At 50.2% G+C, this 17,412-nt stretch overlaps 6 protein-coding genes across 6 annotated transcripts; 4 read left to right on the forward strand and 2 right to left on the reverse strand.

Moving 5' to 3' along the window:
* Nucleotides 1-1,745: 1,745 nt before the first annotated feature.
* Nucleotides 1,746-3,736, forward strand: N7533_007276 (protoporphyrinogen/coproporphyrinogen oxidase; the record flags this gene model as incomplete). Its single annotated transcript, XM_057103926.1, has 5 exons — nt 1,746-1,866; nt 1,931-2,000; nt 2,137-2,217; nt 2,300-2,650; nt 2,723-3,736. Exons 1-5 carry the CDS (start codon nt 1,784-1,786, stop codon nt 3,734-3,736), a joined length of 1,599 nt encoding a protein of 532 aa, XP_056958883.1. The 5' UTR covers nt 1,746-1,783.
* Nucleotides 3,737-6,129: 2,393 nt separating this feature from the next.
* N7533_007277 (PDPK1 family serine/threonine-protein kinase) lies at nt 6,130-8,674 on the reverse strand (the record flags this gene model as incomplete). Its single annotated transcript, XM_057103927.1, has 2 exons — nt 6,130-6,498; nt 6,551-8,674. The coding sequence occupies 2 exons, from the start codon at nt 8,672-8,674 to the stop codon at nt 6,130-6,132; spliced, it is 2,493 nt and encodes an 830-aa protein (XP_056958884.1).
* A 678-nt stretch (nt 8,675-9,352) lies between these two features.
* On the forward strand, nt 9,353-10,233 carry N7533_007278 (uncharacterized protein; the record flags this gene model as incomplete). Its single annotated transcript, XM_057103928.1, has 2 exons — nt 9,353-9,899; nt 9,959-10,233. 2 exons carry the CDS (start codon nt 9,353-9,355, stop codon nt 10,231-10,233), a joined length of 822 nt encoding a protein of 273 aa, XP_056958885.1.
* Nucleotides 10,234-12,056: 1,823 nt separating this feature from the next.
* Nucleotides 12,057-14,006, reverse strand: N7533_007279 (Zn(II)2Cys6 transcription factor; the record flags this gene model as incomplete). The annotated part of the gene is made up of 2 exons (XM_057103929.1): nt 12,057-12,879; nt 12,934-14,006. The coding sequence occupies 2 exons, from the start codon at nt 14,004-14,006 to the stop codon at nt 12,057-12,059; spliced, it is 1,896 nt and encodes a 631-aa protein (XP_056958886.1).
* Nucleotides 14,007-14,301: 295 nt separating this feature from the next.
* Nucleotides 14,302-14,739, forward strand: N7533_007280 (uncharacterized protein; the record flags this gene model as incomplete). Its single annotated transcript, XM_057103930.1, has 4 exons — nt 14,302-14,334; nt 14,407-14,424; nt 14,482-14,596; nt 14,657-14,739. 4 exons carry the CDS (start codon nt 14,302-14,304, stop codon nt 14,737-14,739), a joined length of 249 nt encoding a protein of 82 aa, XP_056958887.1.
* Nucleotides 14,740-16,475: 1,736 nt separating this feature from the next.
* Nucleotides 16,476-17,294, forward strand: midA (putative cell wall protein; the record flags this gene model as incomplete). The annotated part of the gene is made up of 1 exon (XM_057103931.1): nt 16,476-17,294. One exon carries the CDS (start codon nt 16,476-16,478, stop codon nt 17,292-17,294), a length of 819 nt encoding a protein of 272 aa, XP_056958888.1.
* Nucleotides 17,295-17,412: the final 118 nt, after the last annotated feature.

The raw sequence follows: 17,412 nt of genomic DNA on the forward strand, positions 1-17,412 counted from the left end.
AACTGGTTTGAGATAGAAGCCACCCACCCTGTCCTCAAAGTGCTGATCCAAATTAACAGGTCGACGCAGCTGGCATTACGCAAGCAGCGGTTGGTTTTGACCCACTTCAGACCCGCGTTCAGCGACCCTCTGGGCCATCGTCGCCGCCCTGGTCCCTTACGGGTGGAGAATGCGGCGATCGTCCTTTGGAGGCTGTGTCTGACGCCATCTTTCCCCATCCAAAGGACGCTCTGGATGCCCCAGAGAGGCCCACCACCTGAGAAAAAGGAAAATTTAAGCAGGCGACGCGTTCTGGACGAGAGAACCTCCTCCAGAGAGCCACCCCCCTTTACGGAGTAGTGGCCGGTTAGACCCAAAGAAGCTTTTTTGACTTTCAGGGGGAGGAGGCGAAGGGGAGGATGGAGATGGAGGGACCGGCCGTGCGACCACAACCAGGGTCCATCTATATCGGAAAGGAAGGGCAACTGCTGGTTCGGACAACCCGTCGACGATCAATGTGAATTGAGATCCGTAGCCTCTAACCTTCGCGAAGGGATCCTCGTCGTTCTTCCCATCTTGGGGAGGGACAATCAGTGGGACTGCCCCCTTCGCCTGTGCACATGTCCCTGGTCCGATGCCAATCCTGCCTCGAGGCCGCCAGATAGATGGACGATCATCGCCGGATGGCGAGTTTCAAGGATTTTCGCAGGCAGGTAGCCGAACTGGAGTTGCTGAATGAGTGGCTTTCCACTCATCTATGCCCACCGTCTTTTACAGTTTACAGCTTATACGGGGTACAGTCATTGTACTCCGTACATGCGAAACGAAACGGAGTCCGTTCGAAGGTTCTACTCCATATGTACGTCTGGTACTCTTCAATCTGCGGCACCGATTCAGATGCCAGGAACGTTGTGTACATGAAGATGTGGCCACGCAAACGTGCCCATCGACATCGGTGGCGTTTTTAGCCGTCGACGACCCAAGAGTGGTCCTCCCTGTCTGGTCTGGTCTGCTCATCCACCCCCTTTCTTTTGTGTGTGTCCATTTGCGAATCAAAATACTCCGAGATGCGCAGATGATAACGGCATTGCTGATTCGTGCATGGACCCTGAATCTCTCCCGCCAAGGATTCTTTTCGACCTGTGCGCATGCAAACAGCATGTTCCTTGGAGAACGATAAGCCCCATCGAGGCCAAACCAATAAACGGTTTCTCTCTAAGCTCCAACCGTGCGGATTGAATTGTGATAGATTCGATTAGTTTAAATACCACGGCCAGGGTTCGGAAGGTGGCGTTGTGATGGCGAATGGGCGTCAATTTAGGAATTAAGGAATTAAGGAACTAAGTGTAGAGTGTACATACTAGTAGTTGTATTAGTTGACTCTAGGCGAAGGCAGAAGAATAAAAAAATAATCAAAATAATCAAAATATACTCATCTGTACGCGTTCAATACCCAAAATACCTGCCCCCTGGAAACGGCCACCGCCAAATCAGCCAAATAGTCAAACAGCCACTGGGAATGGATTCTGTGACAATGTGAGAGGGTCCTGGCCCAGATCGGGGGGCGGGATTCCGTAATTTGATAAATTGGCAAATCAATTGGAATCGGAAAAAGTACAGAGCTGGGCGTAAACCTGAAACAGACATAGACTCCCCCCACTCCTGCGACACCGCTGAAAGTGCCGACTCCATTCACCCCTACCCACGGTAGCTTGTTACCCTCCCACTTTCCTCCTCCTCCCATCTTCCCTTTATCACCTCTCCCTCCCATCTCTTTGCAGTTTCTTGCTGCTCTTCATTTTCTATGCTGAGCATCGCCCGCAAGACTTTTAAACGCGTTCCCAGCTTTCAGGACCTTCTTCAAGGCAGGATGACCCACCCCGACATGTAAGGATACACTCCCTCCCGCTTCTTCGCCATTGTCGCCATAACATCACTGACTTGACTTCAGTTCCGTTGACGTCCTCGTCATTGGCGCTGGCCCTACTGGTCTGGGTGCCGCTAAGCGTCTTAACCAGATTGTATGTCTCTTTGCTTTCTCTCCTCTCTGAACCTCTGGCCGATGGCTGGTCTGCACTGGCAGAAAAAAATAAATAAAGGGGGGGGTTGATTGATGGAGGGGTAGTGCAAGAACTCATGAACTAATCAATTGTACAGAACAACCCCTCTTGGTTGATTATCGACTCCAACGAGACCCCTGGTGGTCTTGCCTCCACTGATGTGACCCCTGAAGGCTTCGTAAGTTACCTGAATTTTTCTTGTTGACCAACTTCCCCGCGGAACCCCCCCCAGTCTGACCCTTTTTTTCCCCTGGGAATAGCTGTACGATGTCGGTGGCCACGTTATCTTTTCCCACTACAAGTACTTCGACGACTGCATCGACGAGGCTCTCCCCAAGGATGACGACTGGTTCACACACGAGCGTATCTCCTACGTCCGTTGCCAGGAAGAATGGGTCCCTTACCCCTTCCAGAACAACATCTCCATGCTTCCCAAGGCCGAGCAGGTCAAGTGCATTGACGGCATGATCGACGCTGCCCTTGAGGCTCGCGTTGCCAACAACAAGCCCAAGAACTTCGACGAGTGGATTGTCCGCATGATGGGTACTGGTATCGCCGACCTTTTCATGCGCCCTTACAACTTCAAGGTCTGGGCCGTTCCCACCACCAAGGTAAGACACCCCATACTTCCCCTCTACCCCACCCCCGTCGAATTTCGGTTCTAACGACTCCTAATTTTTCAGATGCAATGCGCTTGGCTCGGTGAGCGTGTCGCTGCCCCCAACCTGAAGGCCGTGACCACCAATGTCATCCTGAACAAGACCGCCGGTAACTGGGGTCCCAACGCCACCTTCCGTTTCCCTGCCCGTGACGGTACCGGTGGTATCTGGATTGCTGTTGCCAACACCCTCCCCAAGGAGAACACCCGCTTCGGTGAGCAGGGCAAGGTCTCCAAGGTTAACGCCAACAACAAGACCGTCACTCTCGTCGACGGCACAGTCATCGGCTACCAGAAGCTGGTCTCCACCATGGCCGTCGACTTCCTGGCTGAGGCCATGGATGACAAGGAGCTGATGCCCCTCACTAAGCAGCTCTACTACTCCTCCACTCACGTTATCGGTGTCGGTATCCGTGGTGCCCGCCCGGACCGCATTGGTGACAAGTGCTGGCTGTACTTCCCCGAGGATAACTGCCCCTTCTATCGTGCCACTATCTTCTCCAACTACTCCCCCTACAACCAGCCTGAGGAGTCCAAGAAGCTGCCCACTCTCCAGCTCGCTGACGGCTCTAAGCCCGCCTCCTCCGAGGCCAAGGAGGGCCCCTATTGGTCCATCATGCTGGAGGTTTCCGAGTCTACCATGAAGCCCGTTAACCACGAGAAGCTCCTCCAGGACTCCATCCAGGGTCTTGTCAACACCGAGATGCTGCAGGCCGGTGACGAGATCGTCTCCACCTACCACCGCTGCTTCGACCACGGTTACCCCACCCCCAGCCTGGAGCGTGAGGGTGCCCTCACTCAGATCCTGCCCAAGCTGCAGGAGAAGGGTATCTGGTCCCGTGGCCGTTTCGGTAGCTGGCGCTACGAGGTCGGCAACCAGGACCACTCCTTCATGCTGGGTGTCGAGGCTGTCGACAACATTGTCAACGGTGCTGTTGAGCTGACCCTCAACTACCCTGACTTCGTCAATGGTCGCCAGAACACTGAGCGTCGCCTGGTTGATGGTGCTCAGGTCTTCGCCAAGAAGGCTCAGCAGTAGATAGCTCGATTTTGACGTTTTCCCTTTCTTTTCCTTTGTTTCCACCCTTTCCTGGCTGTTCTTTTGGTACTATTGCACGAAGTCACACTATCACGGGGAAAAATATACACATGCAGAGGGAGCATTTGAAGCGGCATCTGGGAGACAACGATCTTTGTTGGCGTTTCATGTGATTCAACACCCCAATTCTACCTTTCTTCCACCCAATATCTCCGCCTTCTTTTCTGTCACCTAGAGCCGGATTTTGCTTGTGGCCTTCTTTTTGATACACACTTTTTAGACTTGCTTGACTCGGTGATTTGCTTATCTCAATAATGGAATGATGTCGTCTATCGACATTCGGAATGACCCCCTGTTTCTCCTAAATAACTCGTATTCAGCTCCCGATAGAGCGATCGTATTCCTATTTTTTCTTCTCGCATTCAAGAATGGTCTGTTGCTCACTTGACAGCGCTCCGTATGTTCACTTCGACGCACCCACCCCTTGCTCACAGATCCTCGAGAACCCTTACTCCTCGAATTGCCACGCGAAGATCTTCCAAGGTCGACTACCCCACTGCATGAGGCAGATCAACTCAACCGCCTGCATACAGTATGTGGCAACTTCCAAGTCTGCGACTTGGAACCATAGTCAATACCCGCCATACGCCACAAGATCTATCATGCACAACGACTACGGTAGGAACGCCAACAACACCCCTCAGCAACTTGTCTACGCATACACCCCTGAATTTTTTTACCGCAGACCAACGGCGCCGAGAAAGCAGAATTCACGGCCGCGCCCACCTCGGCCGCGAACTTGGGTCGACCCTATTTGGGTTATTGGGGTGGCGTTTCTAGGTGGAGCCGAGAACCAAGCACCGGGGGTCCACGAAGCGAGAAAGGAAATTACAATATGAGGATTCTTTGATGGATGGGCTCCGCGTGCCTGAGACATTTCCTTGGTCTAGATCTTTTCCCCCTATAACTTGAACCGTTTGGACTGGTTGATTCTGGTTGTTCGTAGAATTGTTGGCTCGAGCCAGACTGGGATGCTGGCTTGGTTCCTGTATCTGTTCGGTTCACTGGGGACTAGAATCTATTCTTAGACTGAAGAATTGCCAATGAGCCCCCATAGTATTGGGCCCAATTCGCTCTTGTTGGATCATTGTTCTCTGCGTCAAATTCTCAAGAGGTTGTTGGTAAGACCTTATAAAGGTATAGTTGGAAGAATATGACTTATAACATTCAATCTAATACAGGGATGGATTGACACAAAGGGTTTCTTTTCTATGAAGGGCTGAAGAAGCTTATTTTATGCTTTTGGAGCCTCGACTATCATCAATCAGTCAATAAGGACAGCTAGCCATTTTTAAGGGACCCTATGAACGACGAGCACCATGCACAAAATGGGATTGGCCAGCACTAGTACTGCCATTCATGGATACTACTTTTTCAGTGTTTACTTGGTGTCACATCCACTCAAGTTCAACTTGAAGTTCACGTGAACTAGAGAGATGTCGGGGAATTTCTACATTCCAAGGTGTCACGTACTTAATATATGCCTACTACCAAAACTAAACCTGAGAGAAAGTTGAAACCAATGAAGAAGCTGGAGCAGCTGATGCCCATCTCGGGTATATCAATTTTCTTTTTTGTTCTGGCCGAGGGTTGAAGAGAAACCTTGGAAGGAGATGAAGTTTGTATAGGAATTGGACAGAGGGAGACAAGTTAGAGAGAAACATTCACAGTGAATTAGCACCTGCCTAGTAGGGTCAAGGGCTTAATTGACAAAGGGTTCGAGCTAGCGAAGTAGTGAGGAGAGGGAGAGCTGGACAGGAATATGAGAGGGGGAAAAGAAAGAGAAAAAAAGGCAATGAACGGTATAGCGCTTGATCCAAATCCTTTTCTGGAGGGTATGACAGACAGAAGAGAAAAAAGAAAAGTGTCGAAAAAAAAATTCACAATTGAAGAATTCGCAGGACAGTACTTTCTACCGCAAGCCGGCAGGTCGGTGATCAACATCTGAAAGGAAATGAAAGGTCCAAAGTCGCCAGAAGTGGGAAGAAACAAGCCTCAATGAGGTTCGCGACGATATGCTTCGAATCAAATCAGGGATATATAACAGCTAGGAAAGAGACGGGAGAAAGGGCAAACTTGAATGAAGGCAATAAAGCAGACAAAAGATGAAAAAAACGCATGCTCCTTCCGATTCTAAATGCAAAGACATAACCCAACATGACAAAACACGCTCGTCACGATAAAATGCAAAAGGCACGAAGTATGCAGAGAAGGCGCCCTTCTTCTGTGAGTAGGCGCAGGTTACAGGAATAAGTTATAGGAGGGATGCTTGACACAGAACGACGATTCTGGGTTTGAGATGAGGCGAGACGGAGATTAGCGTAGCCCGGGGATTAGAACACGGCGGCGAGGCCGTTCTTTGAATGGCGCCTGCTGAAACGCTTCTTCCCTTTAGTCGACTCGGAATCGGTGGCCTGGTTTTTCACTAAGTGATTGCGTCCTGAGGAATTACCGTGGTTCTGGTTTGTGTTCTCATTCTGCTGTAGGTCGGAGGTGCGATCGAGAGTGTTGGCATGGCTTGAGAAACCAGAAGAGATATCACGGAAGGCATCCTCGGCAGAATAAGGACCGGCGCTTTGTTGTGCTAAAGCCATTTCCCGTGCTCGGTCGAGGGCATCTAGCCATTCCTGCGCCGAGAGTGCAGTAGACGCGATGTTGCTTGAGGATGGTTTCGAATCTTCAAAGACGAAATGTTTCTCTCTCTGTGGAATAAAGTTAGAATTCGAGCTAACGGTACGATGAATTTCGACATACCGTATCGACCACCCAGGAGGAATGCCCCTTGGCATCAGTTGTGCTTCTATAGTGTGTTCCGGCTGCGAGAAGAGGAATCTCAAGCTTTGATTTCTTCTCATCACCGCCAGACGCAGCAAGGATAATGCGACCCGAAGAAGTGACCATAACCAACCGATTTCGCTTTTTAGTTGCTGTCCCAGAGAAAAATCGCGAGAGTCTACCGGGTGTCTCAACCTCACCACTGCCGTTCTTCGAGGTCGGGCTATGGGAAGCAGGAGAGGATATGACTACCATGTTTCCCAGTTTTAGAATGCGCTCATTGGATTTGCTGAGCACAGGAGACCATTCGATATCAAGTTGACTTGGCGGAGGTAATTCTGTGACCACCCGAGGCAGTGCGCGAGAACTTTGTGTAGCATTGGACGGAGCTGTTGAGATGGCCGGGGGAAAATTATCGCCGCCTTCAGCACCATTCAGTTTGATGGGCTCTCGTGGGGGCGGTACATATGCTTTCAGTCGTGGAGCTTTCTGTTTCCACAGTTCTGAGCCCCATGAAATGCCCTGGAAGAATTCGTGATTTTTGATGTGCTCAATTTGCAAGCGTCGGGTGGGCTCAAGAACCAGGAGGCGCTCAACAAGATCTCGGGCCACGGGAGGGAATCCAATCGGAAATTCGTAATCCAAGGCCACGATCTTTTGGAAGGTTTGGTATTCGTTGCCCGCTTTGAAAGGCGGGCGGCCCGCCAAGAGCTGGTAGATGATGCAGCCGAATGCCCACAGATCACTAGCCTTGCAAGCATTCTTTTCCGTCAACAACTCGGGACTGACATATTCCGCGGTGCCGACAAAAGAGCTCGCTCGTTCCTCTTCCGGAAGGTCGGCCACATCAGTCGGAATGGAACTTGAGCTCTCATCCGGTCGTCGCGGAGTGGTCTTGAGAATCTTGGCTGTACCGAAATCGGTGATTTTGATGTACGACTGATGGTCGAGGAGAACATTTTCCGGCTTCAGATCTCGATGAATAACTCCCCGCTTGTGCATATAGTCTATTGAGTCGAGGATTTGGGCGCCATAGAATCTGGTACACTCCTCGTCAAATGTGGTCATCCGCTTCAGGACGCCCAGCAGTTCTCCTCCTTTGCACAGATCTAGAACAAAGTAAAGTGATCGCTCATCCTGGAAAGTGTAGTAGAGTCGAACGATGCCGGGGTGGTCAGTGAGTCGATTCAAGGTGTCCTTCTCGATATTAACGTATTTGACCTTCTTCTCCTTAATGATGTGTCGTTTATCCAGAATTTTGATCGCGTATTCCTTCAAAGTTTGTCGGTCCGTCGCAAAGACCACTGTACTGTAGGAACCCTCTCCAAGAGTATTTCCAAATGAGAAATCCCGGACTCCCTTCTTGACGAAACGCGCCACAGTTTTCCCGTTGGCATCAACCTCCTGTCTCACTGAGACCGCGGCTCCGCGATCCTGCCACTCCTCGCTGCTGGCCGCCGGTCCATTCTCCATCGCATAGGGCGTGCGAGACATCTGCGGCGCCACTCCGGCTCTGGCGTGTGCTCGTGATGTTTGACGCATCACTGCCGGCCCATTGGCCGGAATTTGAGTTGTGCGGTACGAGCGGTCGCTGTGTGAATTATCTCGCGTGGGGACACCGGCTAGGAGGGCTGAGTTTCCGCCGCGCGTATCTATCCGCGAGTGCTGTGTGGAGGTAGAGGAAGCGCCCGAGTCGGTTCTCATACGATATGAGTTGTCGCGGGGCAGAACGGAGGTGGCCGAGCCGTTTGTGTACACGGAGGAAAGGGGTCGGTTCGGATTTGGGGGCGTGGAGTGTGGTTGTGTCGAGTAGGACTGGTACTGGGCCGAAGATGTTGGAGGGACGTCTGACATGAGATTGACGACGGAGGTACGGTTCTCATTTTGTATCGGCGCTTCGATGGGAGCTGCCGGGAAAGGTGCTGGGCGGTCGTCATTCGACATGGGAATCTGTGGATGTGTTGATAGCGAGTCATCCGGGGGTCCGGATGGGCTGGATCCTATGTAACCATCGGGCGCATCTTCAGCATGCAGAGGCGAATCATCGGGGTTTGCGATCCGCAGCCCTCCCAGGGACTGGGACAGGCTGAGATCCCCGTTCATGGCGTTGGGCGACGAATGGACGAGATGGTTGGTGGGGGGAAGAGTTTCGGGGAGGAAAGGGGAAAAGGAGAATGGCCGGGGGGAGCTAGTGAGGCAGCACCAGAACCCGAGGCCAAAACGTGCAAATGTCGACAACTAAGGCGATGAAAGGCGAATTATCATGGTCGGAGTGAGAAGTTGAGGAATGAAGAATAGAGAGGGAGAGGGAGAGGAGAGATCAAGAGAGGGGGGGGGGGGCAGAAATGATCAACAGCACTCCGTCTTAGAAGGAAGCAGAATCAGAATCAGGTCTAGTGAGGGGGGCTTAGCCTGACAGATTGTAGATATAAATAATATATTAGTACCTAGCAATTTAAAGGTTTAGTTAAGGTGTATTCTATATACTAGATTACTAACTAGGTATATAAAGATCATGTGCAATGTGTACTTGAATAGTATAAGTTATTGATATTACCTGTAGTAGTAGTACTAGTAGTACTATAGTAATTACCCATTAGGCACCATCCTCATAGTATCCGAGAGTATCTTCGTGACTTCCTCTCTTACTTGATTTCACCAGTTCCAAATTCCAAGTTCCAAGTTCCTCTGCGATCTCCGACTTCCTAACATGGATCGCCCCCGGTCGTCCGACTGTCTCATCTTCTTGCAGTAAACCTCTGGGCTACCCTGGGGTATGTCATGGCTTGCATGGCGAGACGGCCACCGTCTCTCATTGCTTTGGGGGACGCCGAACTACAACCCTATCTCCAGGGCAAAATCCTACAGTCCCTGGTTTTGGAATTGAATAACCTCCATCTGTATGATCTAGATGATCCGAACTACAGAGATGCCGACGGTAATAATGACGGGGTCAGCCCTTCTACTAGCTCTCATGACGAGGCCCTCGCAGCATTCTACACCTCAGCAGGAGTATCATCTGGCACTGGAACCGCCTTTACCCAGGGTGCTGAAGACTCCCTCTTAACATTGACTCAACCGACCTCGTTCCTTGCCTCTGGGATGACGACGGAGTCCGCGTCGGCCCACCAAGCTTCTCACCCAAATAACCCTTCCACCAGCTCTACTTCTCCTGCTACAACCGCTACCAATCAGAATTTGCCTTCTTTACAACCTCGTGGACGACCTTCTTCGAGTCTCAATATTTTTCCACGACGGCGAGTGGTATTTGCTGCGGCTCCTCGAATTCGTCCACGGACAAGTGCTTCTCGGAGATGCAGACAGAAAGGTTGGTCCAATCCCCTTCCAAAACACACTCGTACTCAATATTGATCTTTGCTCATCCAGAAAACCACCGACATACCATGCAAACACTCCCAGACGTGAAATCCTGGTTTTTCACTGCCCATAAGCCACGTTTATCCCTCGGCGCCATTCCGGATATGACCATGGGCAGTGTCCCACTACGGGACCTAGCTTTAGCGTCGACAATGTCTTACGAGGCAGTTCTGGCCGCGACAATGGTCTCGCCATCCGCGAAAGCGGATCCCATACAGGAATATGGCACTATTCAACCCGAGTCGGTATTTAATAAGCTCAGTGCGGATCGAGATGGCGGGTGAACCTGCCGTGGTGCCTTGATTGACCTATGTGGCCTGGCCTGTGATCAGAGCTGCCGAATACGCTAATCATTGTTTTATTTTATTTTATTTTGTTTTCGTTACCATCATATGTTCCGCAGTTGCGACACTTGAAGAGTGTATGTCTGTGTCTTTGTGGCCCCGACCTGAGTGGGAAAATTTCCCTATTGTGATCCATGCAGCATGGAGGATGTATACGATATTGTGATATGGACGGGAGTAAGTTCCGATTCTTACTACCGTCCACTTTCTCGCTTCTTCTGTTCTCCTTCTGTATTATTTTGTATTATTTTTTCACTTATACATATGCTTCCTCTTTATTTCCCGTTTCTATCTAGAAAACCAGCGGTGACTGGGATAGGCCTAGGCTTTGAACTGAAACAATTATTTTCGGGCCCAAGCTAACTATAGTTCGTGGGCGGCCTCGGTCCAAAATTCGGCTGCCTTTGAATGACCCAACAACTGACGCGGCTTTTGGCCATTCGCCCCTCCCTCAAGAATGCCATACTTACCGCTCTTAGCAGTGTAGAAATATTCCACTATGGTACTAGTAATTGTGCCATTTTCGATTTTCGACAATCGATTGTAAAACCATTCTGCCAGGCTCAGCCTTGGCTCTCATTGCCCGCGTCTCTTCCCAGGCTACAGCCAAGCTTTCAACATGAAATTAACCGACGCTAAATTCCAACTTGATAATTATAGAATCGGGATCTCGGGAGTCCTGATCGATTAACCCCGCACTTCCCCGTACTCACCGCTATGTACTTTGCCTTTGCACGGTGGACTAGCAGCGGGAGAAAAAAACCTGGCAGCTATATCCATCTGTACGATAGTTGTGAGAGGCTCGACAAAAATTATGTGCAAACAGATTCTATTGTGAGCCCACATGTCTGAAGATAAGAAACATACCAGTATGCAGTGTCTCTCGTAACCATGACCTGGCTGAGATCGAAATCCCCAGCGCCTGGGGCTGAGTGCCGGTGATACACAGCCTGGAACACGCTATGAATAGATCCTCACTCTATGTCTCTATCCATCGACATATGATATCTTCTACCTAGTAGTAGTCCTAGTAGTAGTCAGAATTGTTTTTCGTCTCTGGTGCCAGTGGAAGACCACTGGCAGGAAACAAGGCATGGAATATTTCGATGTTGTCTAGATCCGGGTGGATACAACATCCCGAGATCTAAATAAGGAAATCAATGTCTCAGTGTATCCGGATTCGAAGTCCAAGCAGAAATCTGCGGTTCTCTCCATCGCCCGAGGAAGCCATGAATTAATCGGCATGAGTCACATATTGCCAGCCCTGGAGTGATGTCCGAATCTCATCTCTAACAACAAAACTCGAGAGACGCTAATATGCTGGAGGCGATGGCTCATCTCCTTCAAAAGTCCTACTTCATTCTTTAGACACACTTCAAGTTCTATATGGAAGTAAAATCCTCGGGATAATCATTCTCGTCGCCTATTTTCTCCGATGAAGCAAACTGTTTTCAACTGACGTGGACAACTTCTTGCATAACTAGCCTACTATACTATCATGTGTTTGGTCAGCGATTTTAATTATCTCGTAATCGGACTTCAATAAGCACTTTTAGTAGTCTAGTAGTAGTTGACCTGTATGAAGCTACTTTGGGCTGAGTTACATTTCATTCTCGTACCAGTCAAAGATCAATCAATTGATGAGATTACCTAGGTATATACAAACTTTCATTATGACCATTATTCGTGACAACTTGAAGTCAAAAGATAGCCGCCAATATGTGAATTGGGGGGGCATATGTAAAAAGAAGAGAGGTACTATATTATATGAAAAGCCAGTCCAGCCGAGATTCATCCAGTTCGTCGATCCAGTCGAATGTTTCGTCGCCGTCTTCATGGTCGTCGTCATTATCTACTTGTGAATTAAGATACCCATCGCGTTCGCGTCGCTTTTGGTCTTTGGTCTGCCACATCAACCTCAGTACCCAGGCTGCATTGCGAACATTGACACTGGTAACCGCTTGGTAGATTGTACCGAGTTTCTCGAGAACGAGCGCACGCTGCGAGGAACGGCGGCATTCTGCGCCTGCTATGAACGTCGGCCAAATGAGGCATTTGATATGCGGGTCGGAAGAAGGAACGGAGCATAGCTCGGCAATGAGATTTTTCGCGACGGAGGAGTGATCGGCTGGAACTCCGACGTCTGTCCAGGGAGGGGAGAAGCCTTCCCTAGTCCGGGAGAGAACGCGGCTGGTATAAAGATACACGGCGGCTTGGTAGCAGCTGGCGAGAGTGATGCGGTGAGAGACGTCGGCCAGGTAGTGATTTTGCTGCATTTCGTGAGCCCAAGCGACTGGGTCAAATCTGCGGATTCCTTGGAGAAGAGCTACGTATGACTCCAGAGTGAGCGGTCTGCCCTGCTGCATGGACATCGGTAGGGCCGTCGGTCGTGGAACGGCGGCTGCAATTCCAGAGTCCGGGTACCAGAGGGTATGTACGAAGAATATCACTTCGAGAAGGTAGGCAGGACATCCGATCCAGGAGGTTACTTCAAGGCGTTTGAGCATAGCTGGGCCCATGGCCGACGAGTAGAATGGCTTCGAGAGAGCGCCTGGACGTGCGAGTGTTGACCCCATAATTTCCAGACTGAAGTTATGATTAGACTTTGGTGATTGAAGACGGATGTACAATAAAACTTACATTAAGCAGCCATCAACGGCGAATGACTCAAGTCCCTGTAGCATACCCTGGCCCAGTTCGTCTTCGGGTCGGTCCCTGAGAAGCTTCTTCGCGCCCTCAATGTGGTAGCTCCAGGCGCCACTACCAGATTCAAATAAATCTAGCAGCGCAAGAACTATTATCGTAGCCAAAGTCCTGTCGTCTTTCTGTGAAAGTGGGTTGGAGAGGTCTCTGGATAGTTGGCCGAGTGTTCGTTGCTTGAATTCAAGAAAGTGTTGGAATGCCTTTGAAGGCGGCCGGTTGGCGCCTGTTGGGGAAATGAAGCTTTCGATATCTTCTGGTGTTAATTGAGTGTCGGCCGTTAGCAAGCTCTGCTTTGACCAGGGCATTGTGGCCGCTTCGGAGTTCGTCGCGAGTGAAAAATGGAGAGCTCCCATTGAAGATAGAGCAAGCCCAATAAGTTGCGAGTCTCCGACTAAATTTATAATATTTCGCCATGGGTTATCCGATCCGGCGTAGACAACGAAGTCCTCCGCCATGGATTGATTATAGTGGTGTAGATAGAAGCGTGAAAGTCGTGACATATCTTTGAATAGCGGGTCAACCAACCCCCACGGTGCTGGAACGTTCTCTGTAGAGCTACTGCGAGGGACCTGTACCAATGCGGTATCGTTCTGTTCCGAAGGGTCCAACTCAAGCAATGTATCTTCTTCTGTCGGTCCAAATATGACAGTATCTAGTGTGTCTTGGACCCAAGCGTCGGCCTCTGGACTCGAGTGAGTCCCACAGCTGGATGAGTCATTTTCGGGCGAAGACTTCGCGATGGAGAGAAAGTTGAAGCTCGGGGTATTTTGTGGTGCAGTATCATTGGATTCGGAGGCAGGTGGGGATTTCGCATCGCCGTCGGACTTGTTCACGTCGTCAAAGGAACGGCCCATCATCTTGCCACGACTGGCAACACCTCCTTTGACCCAGACCAAAGGCTTCTGGTAGCCCAAACATTCTTTACCTGCATCTCGACACTTCCTGCAGGTCGGCTGACCATTATCGCAGATGATGCGACGACGGCGACAGGTATAGCAACCTTTTGTCATGATCGGCGGAGGGGATCTGGAATTCTCAAGGGGAGTATAAACGAGGCTGGCGACTGTGGGTCTGTTTGACTCGCCATCGCGGTCGTATATTGTCGAATAATTTCCAGGGTTCACGCAGTCATAGCTGGACGGGCACTGCAGTTGATAATATGGAGAAATTGGCGGATGAAATGGCGGCGGCGAGCCTCCGCAGACAAATCAGTGCGGGGCTTACTAAGGGTGCAACTCCGCCAAATCCGCAAATGCTGAGCCGAGCACTTTTGCCTCTCGTTCTACGAGCCCAAGAAGATTCACCATGGTGTATTTCCTCTTTGTGCGGCAGCTGGAGGTGAGTGCATATTTCATAATACCTTCCCAGACCCTTCGTTGATGGATGATCGCTGACCCGGGCACTCGGTAGATCTGGATGACTGCCAGAGTAAGTCGATGTCTCTGCTGGTCGCGGACCCGCAAGCTAATTTGATCTCGCCTCCAGCTCTTGCGAAGTCCTATCTTCCACCAGATGGTTGGTAAGGTCCATCAGCGTGTGCAGCAGGTTCGCCATGGTATCCCCCCGGAACCGTCGCGCACCTCGCTCGAAAGTAATCAGAGTAGGAGTCTCCCGGTAGCCCCAAGAGGTTCCGATGAAATGCTGACCTCGTGATTTGCAGGTCTTGGCTTGAAGAAATTCGTCAACTATTTCAAGGAAGAAATCAAAGACCAGATGAAGGGAAAACCACCCAACAAGCTGTGATTCAAGAGATTGCTGGCGTTTTTGCATTGAGCTTTCTGCTCTGACCGGATGATACCCAACTCAACCCATAATTGGAAATTATTTCTGCTTTACTCTCTTTGCCCTCTTTTCTTTCTAATTCAATTCAATTCAATTCGTTTTTGCTTCTTTCGCCCCTCTGCGCTTTCTTTCTGAACTGTCAAACTAGGATGCATTGTCTGCGCCATGAGACGGTTGATGTCTCAAAATCAAGACGTCACGTTTCATCCATCTTTGCCTGGACTGTGCTGTGCTGTTGCCCCCGTGTAGCTGGGGGTTGAAATGAAAATGAAACAGACTTGGCTACATAAGTTACTCGATGCCTAAATATTGGAGAGCTGGCTAGTGCCAAAGGCATGAAAAAGGTGGATGCGTTCGGATTGGCTGCTATAAGAGCGCATAGCGGACGAATCATATACAGGCCTTAAGAGAACCAGTGGGTTAGAATAGAATTCAATATTAATATTTCATGAGTACTCCGTACCTACCAACTAGTATGACACTTCACTCACAGCCGCAACTGTGTCTGCCGGGGTGATAACGTCTCAAAATTACTAGTGCTTCTTATAAACCTCTGCCATGTCCTCAATGAAGCCATTATATCTGTACAAATTACTCAATTTTAACAAGCCAGGGTATTGGGCATATACTTATAACTGGGTAGGATAACAAGTAGTGTATGAATATTTGAAAATATTGTAAATAGAGAACCTAGGAGTGGTTCAAGAAGTACTCCGTACTCCGTACCTGGCGTCAGGAACCGGACCACGCGGGCGTTCCCCGGCAACGTACGGAAGATGACAGAGCGTACTCCGTACTCCGTAGTTAGTTATGCATATGTTCATTATGGTTAGCTATTGTGTACTTTGTTCTCCGTACGGGGTGTCCGTAGATTGGCACAAAACAAACCCAATCAAATGGATCGACTGGGTCAAGCCAACGCGGCGGTGGAGATTCGAGCATGCGTCAGAGAGTGATCTGTCAGCACCAAAATCAGAAATCCAGGCACGCCACAGTGACCCAGTTAGGGCTAGTCACCGAGGCCCCGGTTCAGTCGGCTGACAGCACAGAATTTTCTCGAGTCGAGGGGTTAGTCCAAAATCCTCAAGGCAAATCAAGAGGCAAAAGAATTGTACTCTGTACTTTCTTCGTCTGTATTCTTCCGGAGCGGAGTTGGCGCCAGTATGGGCCAAGATCGACAAAAAAGGATATGAAGCACAATCAATCCAGCAGGAGAGGTGCTAAAAATGGTTCCAGTGGAGCCGATCGATTGGCGCCAAAGATTGGGGGTGAAAATATTGTACTGTATGTGCATGGAGATGAGGCCTCTCTGGTGAGTGGTTGGGTGCTGTATGCATTTTGTAGGATCGACGGAGTACAGGGTACTCTGCACCCTGTTGTAAATAGTAATCCTTTTGTAACCCTAGCTCGCAACGGTGGTGGCCTAAAAAAAGGTGTCGTGGCCAAGGAGACCAACGGGTGAAACTAGAGACAGTAGTGCAGCCTCTTAAAATGGAGCAAGTGGAGAATCCAAGCCCCCATTCATCGGCCCAATCGGGACTAGTGGTCGAACGAGAGTGTTTCCCCCCCTTTCTCTCCTCTCTCTTCACCTCTGCTGACCACCCTCTTCCCTTCATTGACCCTCGTTTTTTAAAACCAACCCCTCCACGATCGTTTTACTTTCTCATCTCGAGAAAAAACCACATCCCCATACCATCATGCGTCTCGCCCGACTCTCGTTCCTGGCTCACGCCCTTCTCCTGACCGCTGTTGCGGCTCAGTCTGTCGCAGTCACCGACCTCGTCCCTTCCGTCACTAGTGATTCTAGTTCATCATCCGATCCTGCTACATCTGCCGACCCTACTACTAGTAGCTCTTCATCTTCCTCTACTTCTTCTTCGTCCTCGTCCTCGTCATCTTCCCAGGACCAGCCATCCACTACTTCCGCCGACCCGACTACTTCTTCTTCTTCTTCCTCTTCGTCCAAATCCACCACCTCGGCTGAGAACACCGCAGACAACACCTCAAAGACCACATCATCTCAGAACAATGAACCCAGCAAGACCGCAGATGGTGATAGCTCCTCTACGTCTGACTCCTCGTCCACCACCCAGACTCCCGTCGTCGAGACTATCACCTCCTATCAAACGGTTAGCGGTAGCACCCTGCAACATGTCATGACCTCCACTTCCATCCCGGCCTCGGAAACATCATCGCCTTCTCTCAGCGGTGATAGCAGCAGCAATTCCAGCAGCGGTGTCTCGAGTGCCGACAAGAAGATCATCATTGGTGTCGTCGTCGGTGTCGGCGGTGCCATTGTCATTGGTGTTTTGGCTATTGTCATCTGGCGTATCCAGAAGAAGCGCAGCGGACAGTACAACGAGGAAGATGATGACCTGATGGGCGGCACTGCTGTTGGCTCCGGCCCCCGTGAGAAGGCTCCTAGCCCCAGTGCCGGTGCCCAGGGTACCCCCTTCAAGAGCACACTCGACCAGTACCACAACCCTGGTCCCGTCAACGCTGCATCGAACTTCTAAGCCTTGGGCTGGATTCAAACAATAGATGCAACTTGCGACGGCTCGCATTAGTCGAAGTGTAAAAATCTCTTTTTCTCTGTACGATCATCACGCAATTTTCAGGCGCTATGGACAAGGT

Source organism: Penicillium manginii (genome assembly GCF_028828005.1).
Source record: "Penicillium manginii strain IBT 31320 chromosome Unknown utg000005l:1.0-5665137.0:1.0-5668048.0, whole genome shotgun sequence".
NCBI lineage: Eukaryota > Fungi > Ascomycota > Eurotiomycetes > Eurotiales > Aspergillaceae > Penicillium > Penicillium manginii.